The 14,280-nt window shown below is 48.4% G+C and overlaps 1 protein-coding gene across 1 annotated transcript in view; it reads right to left on the bottom strand.

Moving 5' to 3' along the window:
- Nucleotides 1-14,280, bottom strand: part of Dnaaf5 (dynein axonemal assembly factor 5) — a 40,017-nt gene that overhangs the window by 24,539 nt on the left and 1,198 nt on the right. Inside the window, exons 2-6 of the mRNA XM_027413454.2 lie at nt 14,027-14,211; nt 12,174-12,298; nt 11,601-11,719; nt 2,284-2,516; nt 765-977 (exon numbers count right to left, since the gene is read on the bottom strand). Of these exons, the coding sequence (XP_027269255.1) occupies nt 765-977; nt 2,284-2,516; nt 11,601-11,719; nt 12,174-12,298; nt 14,027-14,211 (875 nt within the window). The remainder of the gene's footprint in view (nt 1-764; nt 978-2,283; nt 2,517-11,600; nt 11,720-12,173; nt 12,299-14,026; nt 14,212-14,280) is intronic.

Below are 14,280 nucleotides of genomic sequence, written 5' to 3'. Positions count from 1 at the left end.
GTTCAATTCCAGCCTGGTCTACAATGTGAGTTCCAGGACAGCCAGAATTGTTCCGCACTATACCCATGAGTCTCTTACTTGGGCAACAGAAATTGCTGGACAGAGCACCAGGTCTGACTTCTGTTGGCCAGTGTCCCTCCCTCCAGCCCAGCTTTGCCAGAGATGAGCCACCTCCAGGTGCATCAAGGCCCAAACAGGTTGGTTGGTCAGTGAGCAGAACCTAGTATCCCATCAAGAGGATTAAGGTACTTGATAAGGGGGTATGCCTAACACAATCCAAGACAACAACCTTCATTCTGCCCTCAGCAGAAACAACCAGAACATATCCCAGCAGTAATGCTGAGGGCCAGGCTGCTCTGGCTTAGTTACAGCGAACCTGTCTGCTAGGCCACAAGTGGTTACTTCAAACATAGGATTCAGGTGCTGAGTGACAGTGACAGAATGAGTTCTTGGTCATCCCTGAGGGTGTTCTTTCTGTTCATCCAGTCTTGATGTTGTATGTAGTCCCTCATCTCCAGGGTAGACCCAGGACTCCCTCAGACCCATGCCACCAACCTATGACCACCCACAGCAGCAAGGCCAGATGGACTCTCCTGGGAGAGGGGTGTGTCCCAAACTGTCCCAGTCACTGGCATCTGGGTGTGCTGTTGCCCTTGGGCAGGCCACCATCAGCAGTTACAGTGAGAGAGTGGCCAGTAGGGCTACCTCTCTTCTCCAGCACCAGGATGCCCTGGTGCCCACTACCCTTCCAGGTACCCACTTACATTCTCAGACCCTTGGCAGATGTGCTCCTGGGCCAGCTCTGTGGCTATGACCTTGAGGTGCGGCTGGAGGGTGTTCTGGGGGCATCCCTGGATGACAGATGCGAGGATCAAGAGGCCAGAGGCAGAGGGTGCCTTCTTCAGCATGGCTAAGATCAGTTTCAGAAACACTTCTGGGTTGACGAAGGTGCCAATGAGCTCTGCGGCTCTTACACACTGCAAGGAAGACAGGGAGGCACACAGTTCTAGAAACAAGGCTACAGATAGGGCTTCCGCTGGTGCTTGGGCTTGCCACACAGGGCTTCCCACCCGCCAGAGGGCATGGTGTACAAGACCTTCCTTTCTCTCATGGGGGAGACCAAGGCAAATGGGAGCCAGGATTCTGAAGCAGTGTGTCTGGCTCTCCTGCTTCATCTGATACCAGCAGCCTAAGCTTCTCATTCACACACTCGGTACTTCTACACCTTGGGTAATTGAACAACAAGGACAAGGCCGAGATGTAAAACCATGAAGCTAAATGCAGAGCACTGCAACATCAGCCCACAGGCCTCTCACTGCTGCTTCCATTAATAAGATACTCACAGATGACAATACAGAACTGGGCAGCAGTGAGGGCTGCCCAGGAAGAGGCTGTTGTGGCTGGAGGAGTACAAAGCTCGTGGGTCCTGGCCTGCTCTGCACATGCATCATGGAACAAGCAGCCAGGGGCAGCACATAGGGGAAGGCATAGAGCACATGGACACAGCAACCTTCACATGGTACTTCTCACCATTCCCTCCCTCTCCTTCATACATCCACATCGAGAGATGTAAAGTCACCTTTTCTGCCAACAGAATACAAGTTCAAGTTTTGTGATAAGGCCTTGGGAGGGGGCTCAGTGCATAATGAACGTGCTTGCTGTACAAGCGCAAGGATCGGAGTTCAGATCCCAAGCACCCATGTAAAAGGAGGGAAGGGGTGGCAGCTTCCTGCCACTCCAGTACCCAGAAGACAGACAAAGGGGATTCCTGGGGCAAGCTGGCTAGGTAAGACTAGCTGAATTTGTGAGTTTCAGGTTCAGTGAGGGACACTGTAATCAAGTGGACAGCAATTAATACCCAATGTCAAATCTGGGCTTCCATAAGCATGCATACAACTGCGCATGTACTCATACACACATGTGCACATACTACATGGTCACACATATGCAAACATACAAGAAGACACTGCAATCCCCCTGCTGAGTTCTGTGTGGAAATGACTCGAGTGTGCCTGGGCTGGGCTGAGGAAACCGGTCTCTTAGGCAAACTGACTGCTAACAGCCTGGTCACCAGAAGCAGAGCACTGCAGGGCCTGGACAAAAGTCCACATGCTGCACATGGCCTGTGTGCTCAAGTGTGAAACTGCTTTGACGGCCCCGCCAGGGCCAGGGTAGTGGTATGGGGGAGGTGGAAGGGCAGGCAGCAGGTGAGTTAGCTGGTGGGCACAGAATTGGTATGTACAGGGCTGAGCTGTGCCACTTGCAAGATGATGGGACACTCACACTGCTGACCACGGCCTTCTCCTCGTCGGTACACGCCAGCTGCAGGGTTCTGAGGATGATCTCCAGGTGCTGCGTGATGTGGTCCTCTGCGTGCAGTAGCAGCACTGGCAAGAGCTGTGCCGCCTTTACCCGTGTCCCCATCACCCAGTCGGTGATATCACGACAGACAGCTGGAAGCACTTTGGAGAGGTTCCTAAAGACCAGCTCTCGGCAGCCCAGGCCAGGGCGGCTCTCTAGAGGGGAGAAGATGGGAACCCACAAAGATAGCTTCAGTCAAGTTCAGAATGTTCCCTCAAGACAGAAAGGAGGGCTAGGTGTGGCAGCTTGCCACTATGATCCTGGAGCCTAGGAGGCTGAGACAGTAGGGTTGCTCCAAGTTCTAGACCAGCCTGAGTAACACAGTTCTAAGTTATCCTGGGCTACAGAATGAGACTCTATCTCAAAACCAAAAAACTGAACAACAACAGCAACAACAAAACCAAAATGGGTTGGATGATGGTGGTGCACACCTTTAATCCCAGCACTTGGGAGCCAGAGGCAGGTGAATCTCTGTGAGTTAGTTCAAGACCAGCTTGGTCTACATGGGAACTAGTTCCAAGACAGGCACCAAAGCTACAGAGAAACCCTGTCTTGAAAAACAAAACAACAACAACAACAAAACCAAAAACCCAATAAAACAACCCCCTACAAAAGGGGAAAAAGTAAAAGTCATAAATTTTCCTCATGGCTATGCTGAGGTATGACACACAAGAAACCATACTGGGACACACTTGGAAAACATCACCACAAACCCTGAAGTAAACTTAGCTCCTGGGCTCCCCATTGCCCCTCCACTCAATGGCCCTGGTTATGGACTAGAATGTATTCTCTAGCATCTTCGCTCAGTGGTCTTGCATAGCATGGACTCTGTTGGAGTAGTCTGTGCCATGAACATATCCACTTCCCCATTTATCTCCTGAGAGCTTAGCTCTGACTTGGGGTCATTTTAAATGGTGCCGTGCTGAACTCCTAATAAACAGTTACAGGTGGGGTCAGGCATTTACCTTTTTTGGTGTCAATATCTAGTGGGTTTACAACATACCATAGATACTTGCTTGACTTAGAAAAAAAGGACCTGCCTAACTTCTACAGTGCCTGCATCACTCTCAACTTCCCTGCCATGGCATGGCTAGCCTTCAAGTTAGCTAAGCTTGGAAGGGTACAGTGGCATCCCCCTGAGGTCCAATTTCTGTTTCTCCAATGCCAATGACACTGAGCATCTTCACAGGTTTATGTGCTATTTGTGTTACTATCCTGGGTGATCTTTCTAAATATTGTCTGTTTAGAAGTTCTGAATTGTTTTTCTGAGTTCTGAGAGGTCTCTGTATATTCTGGACATAAGTTATAATTACTTTCTTGTTTTTTTTTCCCCACCTTCTTAACACTGTGTGTATGCATATGTGTATTGCTGGGGATTGAACCCACCGCCTCACAGGGAACTAGACGGGCACTCTGAGCCACACTTAAGCTCCCCACTGGAAGGGTGAATTCTAGGTCAAGTTTTACTGCTAAGCCATACCCTGCCGAGTCAGTTATTGGTGGATTCTAGATAAATGCTGTGCCTCTGAGCTACACGGTCAGCCTTCTTTTCTGAGGCAGGGTCTCACTAAGTTTCCTTTGAATGTATTCCATAGCCTAGGACCACACTTAAAATTCTCCTGCCTCAGCCTTCAGGCATTTGTCACCAAGCTTTGCTAGCCTGCTCTCATAGCATGAAAGATGATGCTCTCAGTCTTTCCAGGATAGCTCAGCCAGCACATGAGCTCTTGGTATGTGCAATGGCCAGCATGTAGTCTACACACAATAAATACCTCAGTTCCCCCACTGTGCCAGTGGCATCTCAGCACCTGATAAGCATGTGGCCAGATGATGCTACATAGGACAGCATGGATGGGGATGCATCCACTGTATGGAGCACTCCATTGGTTGGCACTGCCCCAGGATACTGGAACCCAACCCACAGAATGATTCCAGCACCATGTAGATCCAGTATTGGGAGTCACTGGGCCAGTTGTTCCCATTACCTTTACTGGGGGGAATAGAGGATGTTTTTTGAGACAGGGTTTAATTATGTAGCCCTGGCTAGCCTCAAATTCACATCAATCCTCCTGCCTCTGTTTTTCAAATACTGGTTTAACAAACTCCACCATACAGGGCAACTTTAATTTTCTTATAACCATGATAACAAATATCCGTAAATACAAATATCACAAATCTGACTGATGACTTTAGATAAATGCTAAGAAACAGAAACAATGAGTCAAAAGGCATGTGTGTTAATATCCTCAAAAACAAGCTGAGTCATCACATGGAGCTAACTAACCTACTCTCTCACAAGCAGGATACACACTCAGCACTATTCCTTAAAAACACTGTTTTTTGTTAGTGGTTTCCCAAGCTTGTTGTGCAGCTGCTTCAGAGGCTGACGAAGAAGGACCACAAGGTTAAGGTAGCTTGGGCAACTCAGGCCATCTAAATATGGCTCAGTTGGTAGTGAGCTTGCCTGGAATGCATGACGCCCTGGTTCCATTTCAAATATCACATAATTGGTGTGGTAGTGCATGCCTTTAATCCCAGAATTCCGGAGGTGGAGGCAGGGTGATCAAGTCAAAAGCCATCCTCTGCTATAAGCTGAGTTTGAGGCTAGCCTGGGTTATACCTCATAACCAAAACCAAAAATACAAGGAAAAAGAGGGTAGGGGTAGGAGGTATTAGGTTCAATCCCCAGTATTGTAAACAAATAAACAAAGACCAAAGCTCAGGAGACTACAGTTCATCGGGTAAAAGTGCTCACTTATAAAATCTGATGATCCAAGTTCCACTCCCATAACCCATGTTTAAAAACAAAACAAGGCCATATGTGGTGGCATGGTTCTGTAATCCAAGCACTCCCACAGAGAGATGAAGGGCAGAGACAGGAGTCTCCTTCAGAAGCTGTTGGGCCAATTAACTGGAGCAACTAACCCAGAGGCAGAAACCTCAGACTCCACTTCAAAAGCAAAGTGGAAGGCTAGAACCAACTCCACAAAGTTGTCCTATGACCTTCACATGTGCACGCCTTTTGTGTGTCTACTTTCACACATACAATATGCAAATAAATTCTTTTAAACTATTTATTTTGGCCATTCCGCCCACCAACCCAGGAACTAGAGCCCCCACCCAGTGGCTGATGGAAGCAGAGACAGACATCCACAGATATACACTGAGCTGAAATCGGGAATTTAGTTGAAGAGAGGGAGGAATGAAGAACGAAGGGGTCTGTACCAGGTTGGAGAAACCCACAGGAACAGTTGACCTGAACAACGGAGAGCACATGGGCCCCAGATGCTGTCGGGGAGGCCAGTACAAGACTGATCCAGACCCCTGAACATGGATGTCAATAAAGAGGCCTCTGTACTCCAGGGAGCCTCTGATGGTGGATTAGTATTTTTACGTGGTGAACGAAGGAACTTTGAGAGCCCATCCTACGTGAAGGGTTACACTCTGGCCCTGGACACATGGGGGAGGGCCCAGGACCGGCACAGGAAGATTTGGTGGACTTTGCAGAGCCCCCTTTGAGGACCCTACGGTGCCTGGGGAGTGGTGGGTGGATAGGGTGGTGGGTGGGCTGGGGGAGGAGGGTTGGGGGTGAAGGGAGGGAGAGGGGACTTGAAACAAGCTTGTTCCCTAACTAGAACTAATAAATAAATTAAAAAAAAAACTATTTATTTTGTCAGTACCTGCCATAGCACACGTGTAGAGATCAGACAACAACTTGTAGGAGTCAGTTCTCCCCACCATGTGGGCCCCAGGAATGGAACTCAGGTTGCCAGGCTTGGCAGTAGGCACCTTTACCTACTGAGCCAACTAGACAGCCCAAATAAATAAAATGTAAAATAATTAAGCACTGTGAAAAAAACAAACCTAATTCTCATGCCCTACCTCCAAGTAACTTGACTAACACTTCTATGCAATTTTGTAGATGTTTGAATGCAAGACTCAACTCTATCCTGGCTGATAGCATTACTGTTTCCAGTGTCCCAGCCCGCCCCCCACTCCCCCACCCCGGGGGTGGGGTGGGGTGGGGTGGGGTGGATGCTTTGTAAATAGGCTTCTTTCACTTGACAGTATTCATTCATGCTGTGGCACAAGTATGTGTTCTTCCCCTTTTATGCTGAGGGATGTTCTATTTTGCCACCCCACCTGGTATACCTAGTCTTCCCCAGTGGGCACATGTAGGTTGCTTCCCTCTGGAGCTCTCATGGAGAATGTTGCTAGGATACTCTCTAGATTTGTTGGGGAGACAGTTTCATTCTTGTCTAGTGTCTCCCCTGGACAGGCAGTAAGCACCATGCTGACGACCTAAGAAACCATGACTACAAGTGTCCTGGCACTGGCTGTCTATCAGCAATGTTTGTTTGTTTGTTTTATTTATTTTTTGGTTTTTCAAGACAGGGTTTCTTTGTAGCTTCTGAAGCCTGTGTTGGAACTCGATTTGTAGGTAAACCAGGCTGGCCTCAAACTCATAGAGATCCACCTGCCTCTGCCTCCCGAGTGCTGGGATTAAGAGCATGCGCCACCTTGGCTACCAGCCATATTATTTCTCAGCGCTCAGTGCCTAAATTCCTTCCCAGATTTGACCATTTTGCCACTTGATTGACGGGCAGGAAAGAGGTCAGTGGTCCTGCATCTCTGTCTAGAAGCATGTTAGTACAAGTACGCTGGGAACAAGGCCCTGGGGTCCTAGTAATCATTTACTCAAGTTCAGAGTCCAAAAGTGTTGGCCTGGAGGCCCAAAGAGCTCAGCACTATCTATAAATCTTCTTTGAGGGAGTAACTACAACATGACAGTAGACAAAAAGGCAGAAAAAGACAGCTTAAGTGGGCCATGCTTGCTCTTATGAAGGGTGACAAGGGCCCTTAGAGACTGTAAGAGAGAATGGACTCTTCAGTAGGAGAGCTTTGGACATCTTTGAAGCCAGACACTATGGCAACAAGTAGCCATCCATATAGCTGCCTAAAACCAAAGGAAAAGGTGAGGTCATCTCAGGTCCAGTGTAGGAAAGGATATTCCACCTGGAGGGGCTGGTGAGGAAGACAAGGTGGAAGGCTGAAGCTGGTGTAGAGGTCAAAGTTCAAATTTTGGAGACGTCAGAGATGTTGGGGTTCTGGGATCAGGGAAACCTGGCTTCTATAAAAGTGACTTCCCTCTTCTCCTGATATCTCACTCTTGTCTACAAGGCCTCTCTGTGCGCTGCTAAGGCAGAATAATGCCCTGCCCTTGAGGAGAGGGAAAAGCTCCCACGGTGCCAGCCAGCTTCTCTTCTTCCGCTCCCATTCAAGTTTCTATCCCAAACACCCTGATGGAATGTAGGCAGGGCAGAAACAGATGGGTGGGCACAATGATACATATTCAAAGGGAACCCTACTCACTTCCAGACCAGCTTTTTCTTTAAAAGAAGAAAGAGGCCCTGTGTCCTCCTGGCATCGAGCCGCTGCTCTGAAGACATGCTGCCCTCCACACTTGGGCATGATGGGCAAACAATTCAACAGAAGCATGTTTTAAAGGAAAACCATCACCAACAACAAAACCAGGAACCTGCTGTCACCAGAGCCCTACCATTGGTGCTTTGCAGGACCCTGAGGACACTTTATTCAGTAAGAACTAATTTGAAAACAATGTAACTACAACCTTCCTGGCTGCTCCACATAGCACTCCATTTTAAAACTGGTAATTTGAGGCCAACAAAGTGGCTTGCTTGGTGGGTAAATGTTTTTGCCATGAAAGCTGGAAGACCTGAGTTCAATCCCCAGAACCTTCATAAAGGTGGAAGGAGAGAACTTCACAAAGTTGGTTTTTGAACTCCATCTATGTATTGTAGCACAGGTGTCCACAGCTACACTGTACACACCCACACAAACTAATAGAGCTAAAAGAAATGAGTAAAATTGGAGATTTAGCTGCTAAAGATTTGGTTCAGTGGTTAAGAGTGATTGATGTTCTTGCAGGAGACCTGAGTTTGGTTCCCATCACCCATGTTGGAGAGGTCACAACCACCTGACCTCCAGGTGATATGACACCCTCTTCTGGATTCCAAGGGCAGTGCACTTAATGTTCATAAAATCCATGCTCCCAGCACAAGTACATAGTTAAAAATAAATACAAAACCAGGTGGTGGCGGTTTGTGCCTTTAATCCCAGCAGTCGGGAGGCTGAGGCAGGCAGAGCTCTTTGAGTTTGACGTCAGCCTGGTCTACAAAGCGAGTTCCAGGACAACCAAAGCTGTCACACAGAGAAACCCTGTCTTGAAAAACCAAAATAAAAAAACAAAAACAAAAAACACAACAACAAAAAACAAGACGATGGAGAGATGGTTCAGCTGTTAAGAGAATTCACTGTTCTTGATTTTGGTTCTTTGCACCCATATTAGGTGGCTCACAATTGTGGCCTCCACAGGTACCAAGAATGTACATGGGCAGATACAATACATACAGGCAAAGCACTCATACACATAAAGTAAATACATCTTAAAAAATTAAAATCTTTAAAAATACTTTTAAAAATTAGAAACTAAAAGTGGAGACTTGTTTTGGTGTTGAAAACACCATTTGTCTGTAAGTTGAGCATAAACCCTGTGGTAGAGGTGGTGACATTACTACCTCTCTGTCCTGGGCAAGGGGAAGCCTGAACTTGATTAAATTTGATCCAGGTGCTGACCTCAGAGTGTGTGTGTGTGTGTGTGAACTGTCAACTGTAAGTGCTGTGTGGATCAGCTGTGGTCAGGCAGTTTAAGGCCCCCTACACTGGCAGGAAGAAAGGATTTAACATGTCATAGCCACTCATCTGAGCTGCTCTGTCTCTGAACACCCAGTCAGTGCCTCTTGGGGCACATGTCCACCTAAGAAGCATGGAGGGGTCAGGCACAGGGAGGAGGCAACTGGGTAGTAGGAAGGTGACTGCTAGGAGCAACCCAGTAGTGGGGATGAGACTCGACAAGACAGCCAAGTGGACATATCTGGCCACAGAGAGTATGACTTGACACCCAAAAAACAGAGTGGCCACAGTCAGGCAGATCCAGTGATGGACGAATTCCCTCTTGTTTCAGACATGTTTTTTTGGCAAAGTTCACAAACCCATATCTTTAAAAGGCAGTTTTAGAGATGTAAAGGTATTTGTACACGGCCCCTTAGACAAGAACAACGCAGGTTCCTGGATGGTGGGTAGAGGCCAGGCACAGGGCTGGGAGGGGCAACAGCAAGGAGGGCTAGGGTAAGGGTCTAAATATAAAGTGGCAAGACCTAATGGCTGAAATGCTGCAAAATCATGAAAACTTGAGTTTAAAATTCTAATCCTACACTGAAATAACTTCAGAGGGAACAACAAAACTCATGAAACCTAGTGCCGTGTTGCTGGCTACTACGACTCGATTCTAAAACCATTCTGCTTCAGATTTCAGATGAAAAAAGAGCTCTGAGCAGGAGCTGCTCTCACAGCTCAGAACCAGAACCATTGAGATGCCTGTAATTACTGTCAGCAGCAAGCCCTTGCCCCTAACTTAGATCCAAAACATATCCCAGGGAGCAGACCTCCTTCCAGTACTTGAGCATAGGAAGCTGGGCAGTGCAGACAGTGTATCCAAGTATGCCTCCCAAGTCCTTACATACAAGCCCCCCAACCTTGGTCAAGTGTGCTATCTTCCCAGACAGTACTCCTCCCACACTTTTCTTGCTCCTGGCAGCAAGATCTGTTACAGTCAAGGTGGGGAACTTCCTTGCACTTCAAGGTCAGTCTGTGTCCTGCTGACACTGCTAGACTGCCAGTGACCTGTGTGGGATGACCCTGGAGAGCAAGGGTAGAGCTGCTCGGTAGAGTTAATCAGGGGATCACACTATCCCTCACACCACAGAGGACATCACCAGTGCATGTTCAGAGCCTGGCTGGGACTCCAGAGCTGGAGGTGACTTCCTGCTCAGCTGTGCAAAAGGACACAGGTAACCTGAGGCAGAAAGAACAGGAAGGGAAAAAAGCCCTTCAGCCATTCAGAATCCTGCTGTACGGGGATGCACACCTGCAATCCCAGAATTCAAGAAGCTGAGGCAGGAGGACTGCACAAGTTCAAGGTCAGCCTGGGTTATATGAGACCCTGCCACAGAACAAACAAAAAAACAACCAAGGGTTGGGGATAACTTAGTTGGTGTCACACAAGTGAGGTTTGAGTTTGAAACTGAGTACCTCAAACACACAAGAAAAACAAAGAAACAATCAATCAATCAATCAATCAATCAATCAATCAATCAATCAAACATAAACAGCTTTCACATCTCAATTCCACATCTGGAAAACCGCGCTCTCAACCTGACTTATCAAAATGGAACAAAACCAGCTTATACTACTACTTGTATCTTTCTCTGTATCTTTCTCAAAACTAGCGTGCTTTCTTCTGTCAGTTCCTGAGGACAGGGCAGAACCTCGGGTGCAGAGAGGCTGACTGGGATGGAGGTGGCTAACGACGGTGGCATCTCAGCAGAACAGAACAGAATTCAGGAGCAGTCTCAGCATCACTACTGTGTCCACAGTCCACCAGACCCATCCCCTGGGTCTAGGAAAGAGCACATGGGTGCTGGAAGGCAGTGCCATCCATAAGTCACATCTCTGCCCTTCTTAGGGTGCACTGCTGTTTGGTTTTAAGAGATGCACTTTCCTGAGAAGACAGGAGGTCTTAAAGCCCATGGGACCAGGGGCTGGGCTAGGGACAAAGACCTTCTTTACAGCTGAATTTGCTAGACTGGTGTAAATATGGCCTTGGGTCATGACTATGTGAGGACAAGCAGGTGCCAACAGAAGACCCTACCCTCCAGGGCAGATAGCACACGGAAAGACAAATGCCACTTATTTCTGACCTGCAGGCTTAGCTGCCTCTAGGTCAAAAAAGGAAGGCCCCCATGGTGCCACTCCTGAAGCTCTTAGCAGTGCTGCAGAGATCTGTCCCTGCACATGTTCAGAAGGGAGTTGTGGACACCTGGCAGCACATCTGGATGCTTCGGGAACTCCTTCCCTTTAAGATGAAGCTGGCCCTGAGAGGTGGAAAAAGGCTGGCTCCTGAGAGACAGAGGGCACAGGCTGACTTCGTGGGCCCACATTGCCACCAGGGAAGGAGGGACCCTTCTGTGACCCCCCAACAGGGACTCAGCAACTACTCGGCCCAGCAGCACTTCAGATACCAGTGCCTTCTTCAGGGCCAAGAACAAATGCCCCTCATGCACCTTCCTGCTGTCTTGTCCCTTAGCAGGGACACTCACCGTTTTTAGGGTAGTGGGGAGGAGGAGGAGAAGCAAAATCCAGCTTGTCCTTTAGATCTGCCTCATTCTCCTCCTGCCACTTCAGCCCGACCTTCTCCCAGAGGCTGGTGGCTGTCTGTCTGCAACACAAGACAGGAGTGGCAGTCAGGCCTAGGTGCCAGGAGACCCCTTCTATGAAGGTCCTGACCACAGAAACCTCAGGGAAACACCTGCTGGGATTTTAGACATCAGGCATCACTGGGCAGGAGTGGCCTTCTGACCAGCTGACTACATGATGACAACACTAACAAGGGTCTGATGTCCACTCACAGACCCAACTTAAATAAGAAAGAAGTCTAAAGAGGACTTAGCCATCAGAGATAGTTCATATGGCATAGGATTACATAACACACAAAACAAGGAGATGGGGCAGTTTCTTGTGGAAATTCTAGAGTAGAGAAACTACCATTGTGATAAATGGCAACTGGAGAGAAGCTCTTCTTCAGAAGCTCTTCTTCCAAATCAGTGTTGACTCCAGAGGGATAGGGGATGCCACTTGGCCCACACTGCCCAGCTGCTCATCGAGGCACTTACCGGACCTCAGGCATCTCGTCACTGAAGCTGCTGAGCAGCAGTGGGGTGAGTTTGTGGAAGAAGGAGTAGCGGTCACGAAGATTCAGCAGCCAGCCCCCAACCACCGAGGTCACTGCTTGCCGGACCTGCCACAAAAGAACACAGAAGAAGCTTCATTTAAGTCTGGGAAGGGCCAGGCAGTGGTGGTGCATACCTTTGATCCCAGCACTTTGGAGGCAGGTGGATCTCTGTGAGTCTGAAGCCAGTCTGCTCTACAGAGTAAGTTCCAGGACAGCCAGGGCTACACAGAGAAACCCTGTCTCAAACACCCCCAAATAATAGCCTGGAAAGGGTGGTTCTGAGATCTGCTGTGGAGGATGTTAGTCCTGAAACAGGCATAGGCAATGAGGCCCAGGGCTGGGCCCCACCCTTCTGACAAATGAGAGTACCATTGCTGATCCAGAACCCTGTGACACTCACTAGTTCTGTCCTCTGAGGACTCACTGTGCCCCTTCCCCACAATAATACATCCCGTCTGCAGTCTTCTGTGTCACCATGGTACCTGGGTGTTTCTTGGGCTGTGGTGACGTTTAGTAGAGGCTATTTTATCTGACATGTGCCATGACTCCATGAGAAAACTACAGCAAGCAAACTTAGGATAGAAAGACTAAACCTCACCAGGTAGAGATGTAAATGGACAACTACAGCTTGCTGGTCAGGGTTTAAGTTTGGGATGATAAGAACTGGGGTAGTAGTGATAATAGGGACAACACCGTGGCTGTAATTCACAATTCTGGGTGTGTGATGTGAGGGATGGAATACAACACCTTGCACATGCTGAGCAAGTGCTCTACACCTGAACTACAATCCCAACCCTGAAACAATAAACTTAATAATACATGCTTTACAAAATTAAAAAAATATATACATACACATATATACACAAACAAACCTACTAAACATCATGAATGGGTGAATTGTATACATGTGAATTTTAATGCCATAGAAAGGTATACAAATAAAACAAGATATAAAGCTGTGCTGGGAACCTGAGGCAGGACTTGGATAGGATCCATTGTAGGCTAGGCACTTGCACAAGTGATACAACCCTGAGCAGGGGGCGAGGGTGTCTGATGCACTCAGGTTAACATCTTCATCCCAGGGGAGAGGACATTGCCACTTGGATATAACTTGCCACTCTGTAGAGTTTGGTGGCTAATGCAAATGGCCAAGATGGGGACGGATTTCAGTTTCTTGGGGGTGGGGGGATGGGGTGGGGGTGGGGGTGGGGAGGTGAGGGTGGGGTGGGCGTTCTGCCCCTCCTCCCCACCTAATCAGAATCATGTGCTCCCCCTTCTCCTTTTTTCTCCCTTTGGAACAGAGCCTGGTTGCCACCAGTCCTCTCTCTATAGGCAATATTACCATAAGCCACAACAGCTTTAGATATGAGACATGCCTGTGAGCTGGATTTTGGTGCCTTCTTTTTGAGGGCCGGGGGTGTTTCTAGACAAGATTTCTTTACACAACAGTCCTGGCTGTCCCGGAATTTACTCTGTAGACCAGCTGACCTCGAACTCACAAAGACATGCCCGCGTCTTCCTCCCAAGTGCTGGGATTAAAGGCCAGCGCCATCACTGGGCTGGATTTTGCCTTCTTAAAGCCAGTGCACCCCCTTTATCTGTAGGCTCCTGTCTGCCAGGAGCTCCTGCTTCCAAACCAGGCAGCACAGATTACCCCACCACTCAACCTCCACCCTGCCCTTCTCTGCAAGGCTCCAACCACCTTGGCTCTGCACTGAAATTCTTCCAGTGGATGAGCACATGCAGACACTTCCACTAACAGAAACAACTCGGTTTCAAGACAAATCCCATTACCTGAGGGACGTTATCAAAGAGTCTTTGAGCAAAGTGGGAAAGAACATCATCCACCGAATTGCCATTGCCAAACTGGATCACAGTGCCGGTGGCTTCGATGACGGCCACTCTGACCTTCCAGTGCTGGTGGGAGATGGTCTGCATCAGGGGGCTTATCAGGGACTCCGACTGCATGTGGAAGTGCTCTGTGGGACAGGGAGGCTGCTGGTTATCAGATACAGTTCTGTGGCCACCACCACACCTGCCACCTTCCT

Source organism: Cricetulus griseus, chromosome 4, assembly GCF_003668045.3.
Source record: "Cricetulus griseus strain 17A/GY chromosome 4, alternate assembly CriGri-PICRH-1.0, whole genome shotgun sequence".
Taxonomy (NCBI): domain Eukaryota; kingdom Metazoa; phylum Chordata; class Mammalia; order Rodentia; family Cricetidae; genus Cricetulus; species Cricetulus griseus.
Note: the sequence above shows the minus strand (reverse complement) of the source record. Positions and strands in the feature narration are given on the sequence as shown.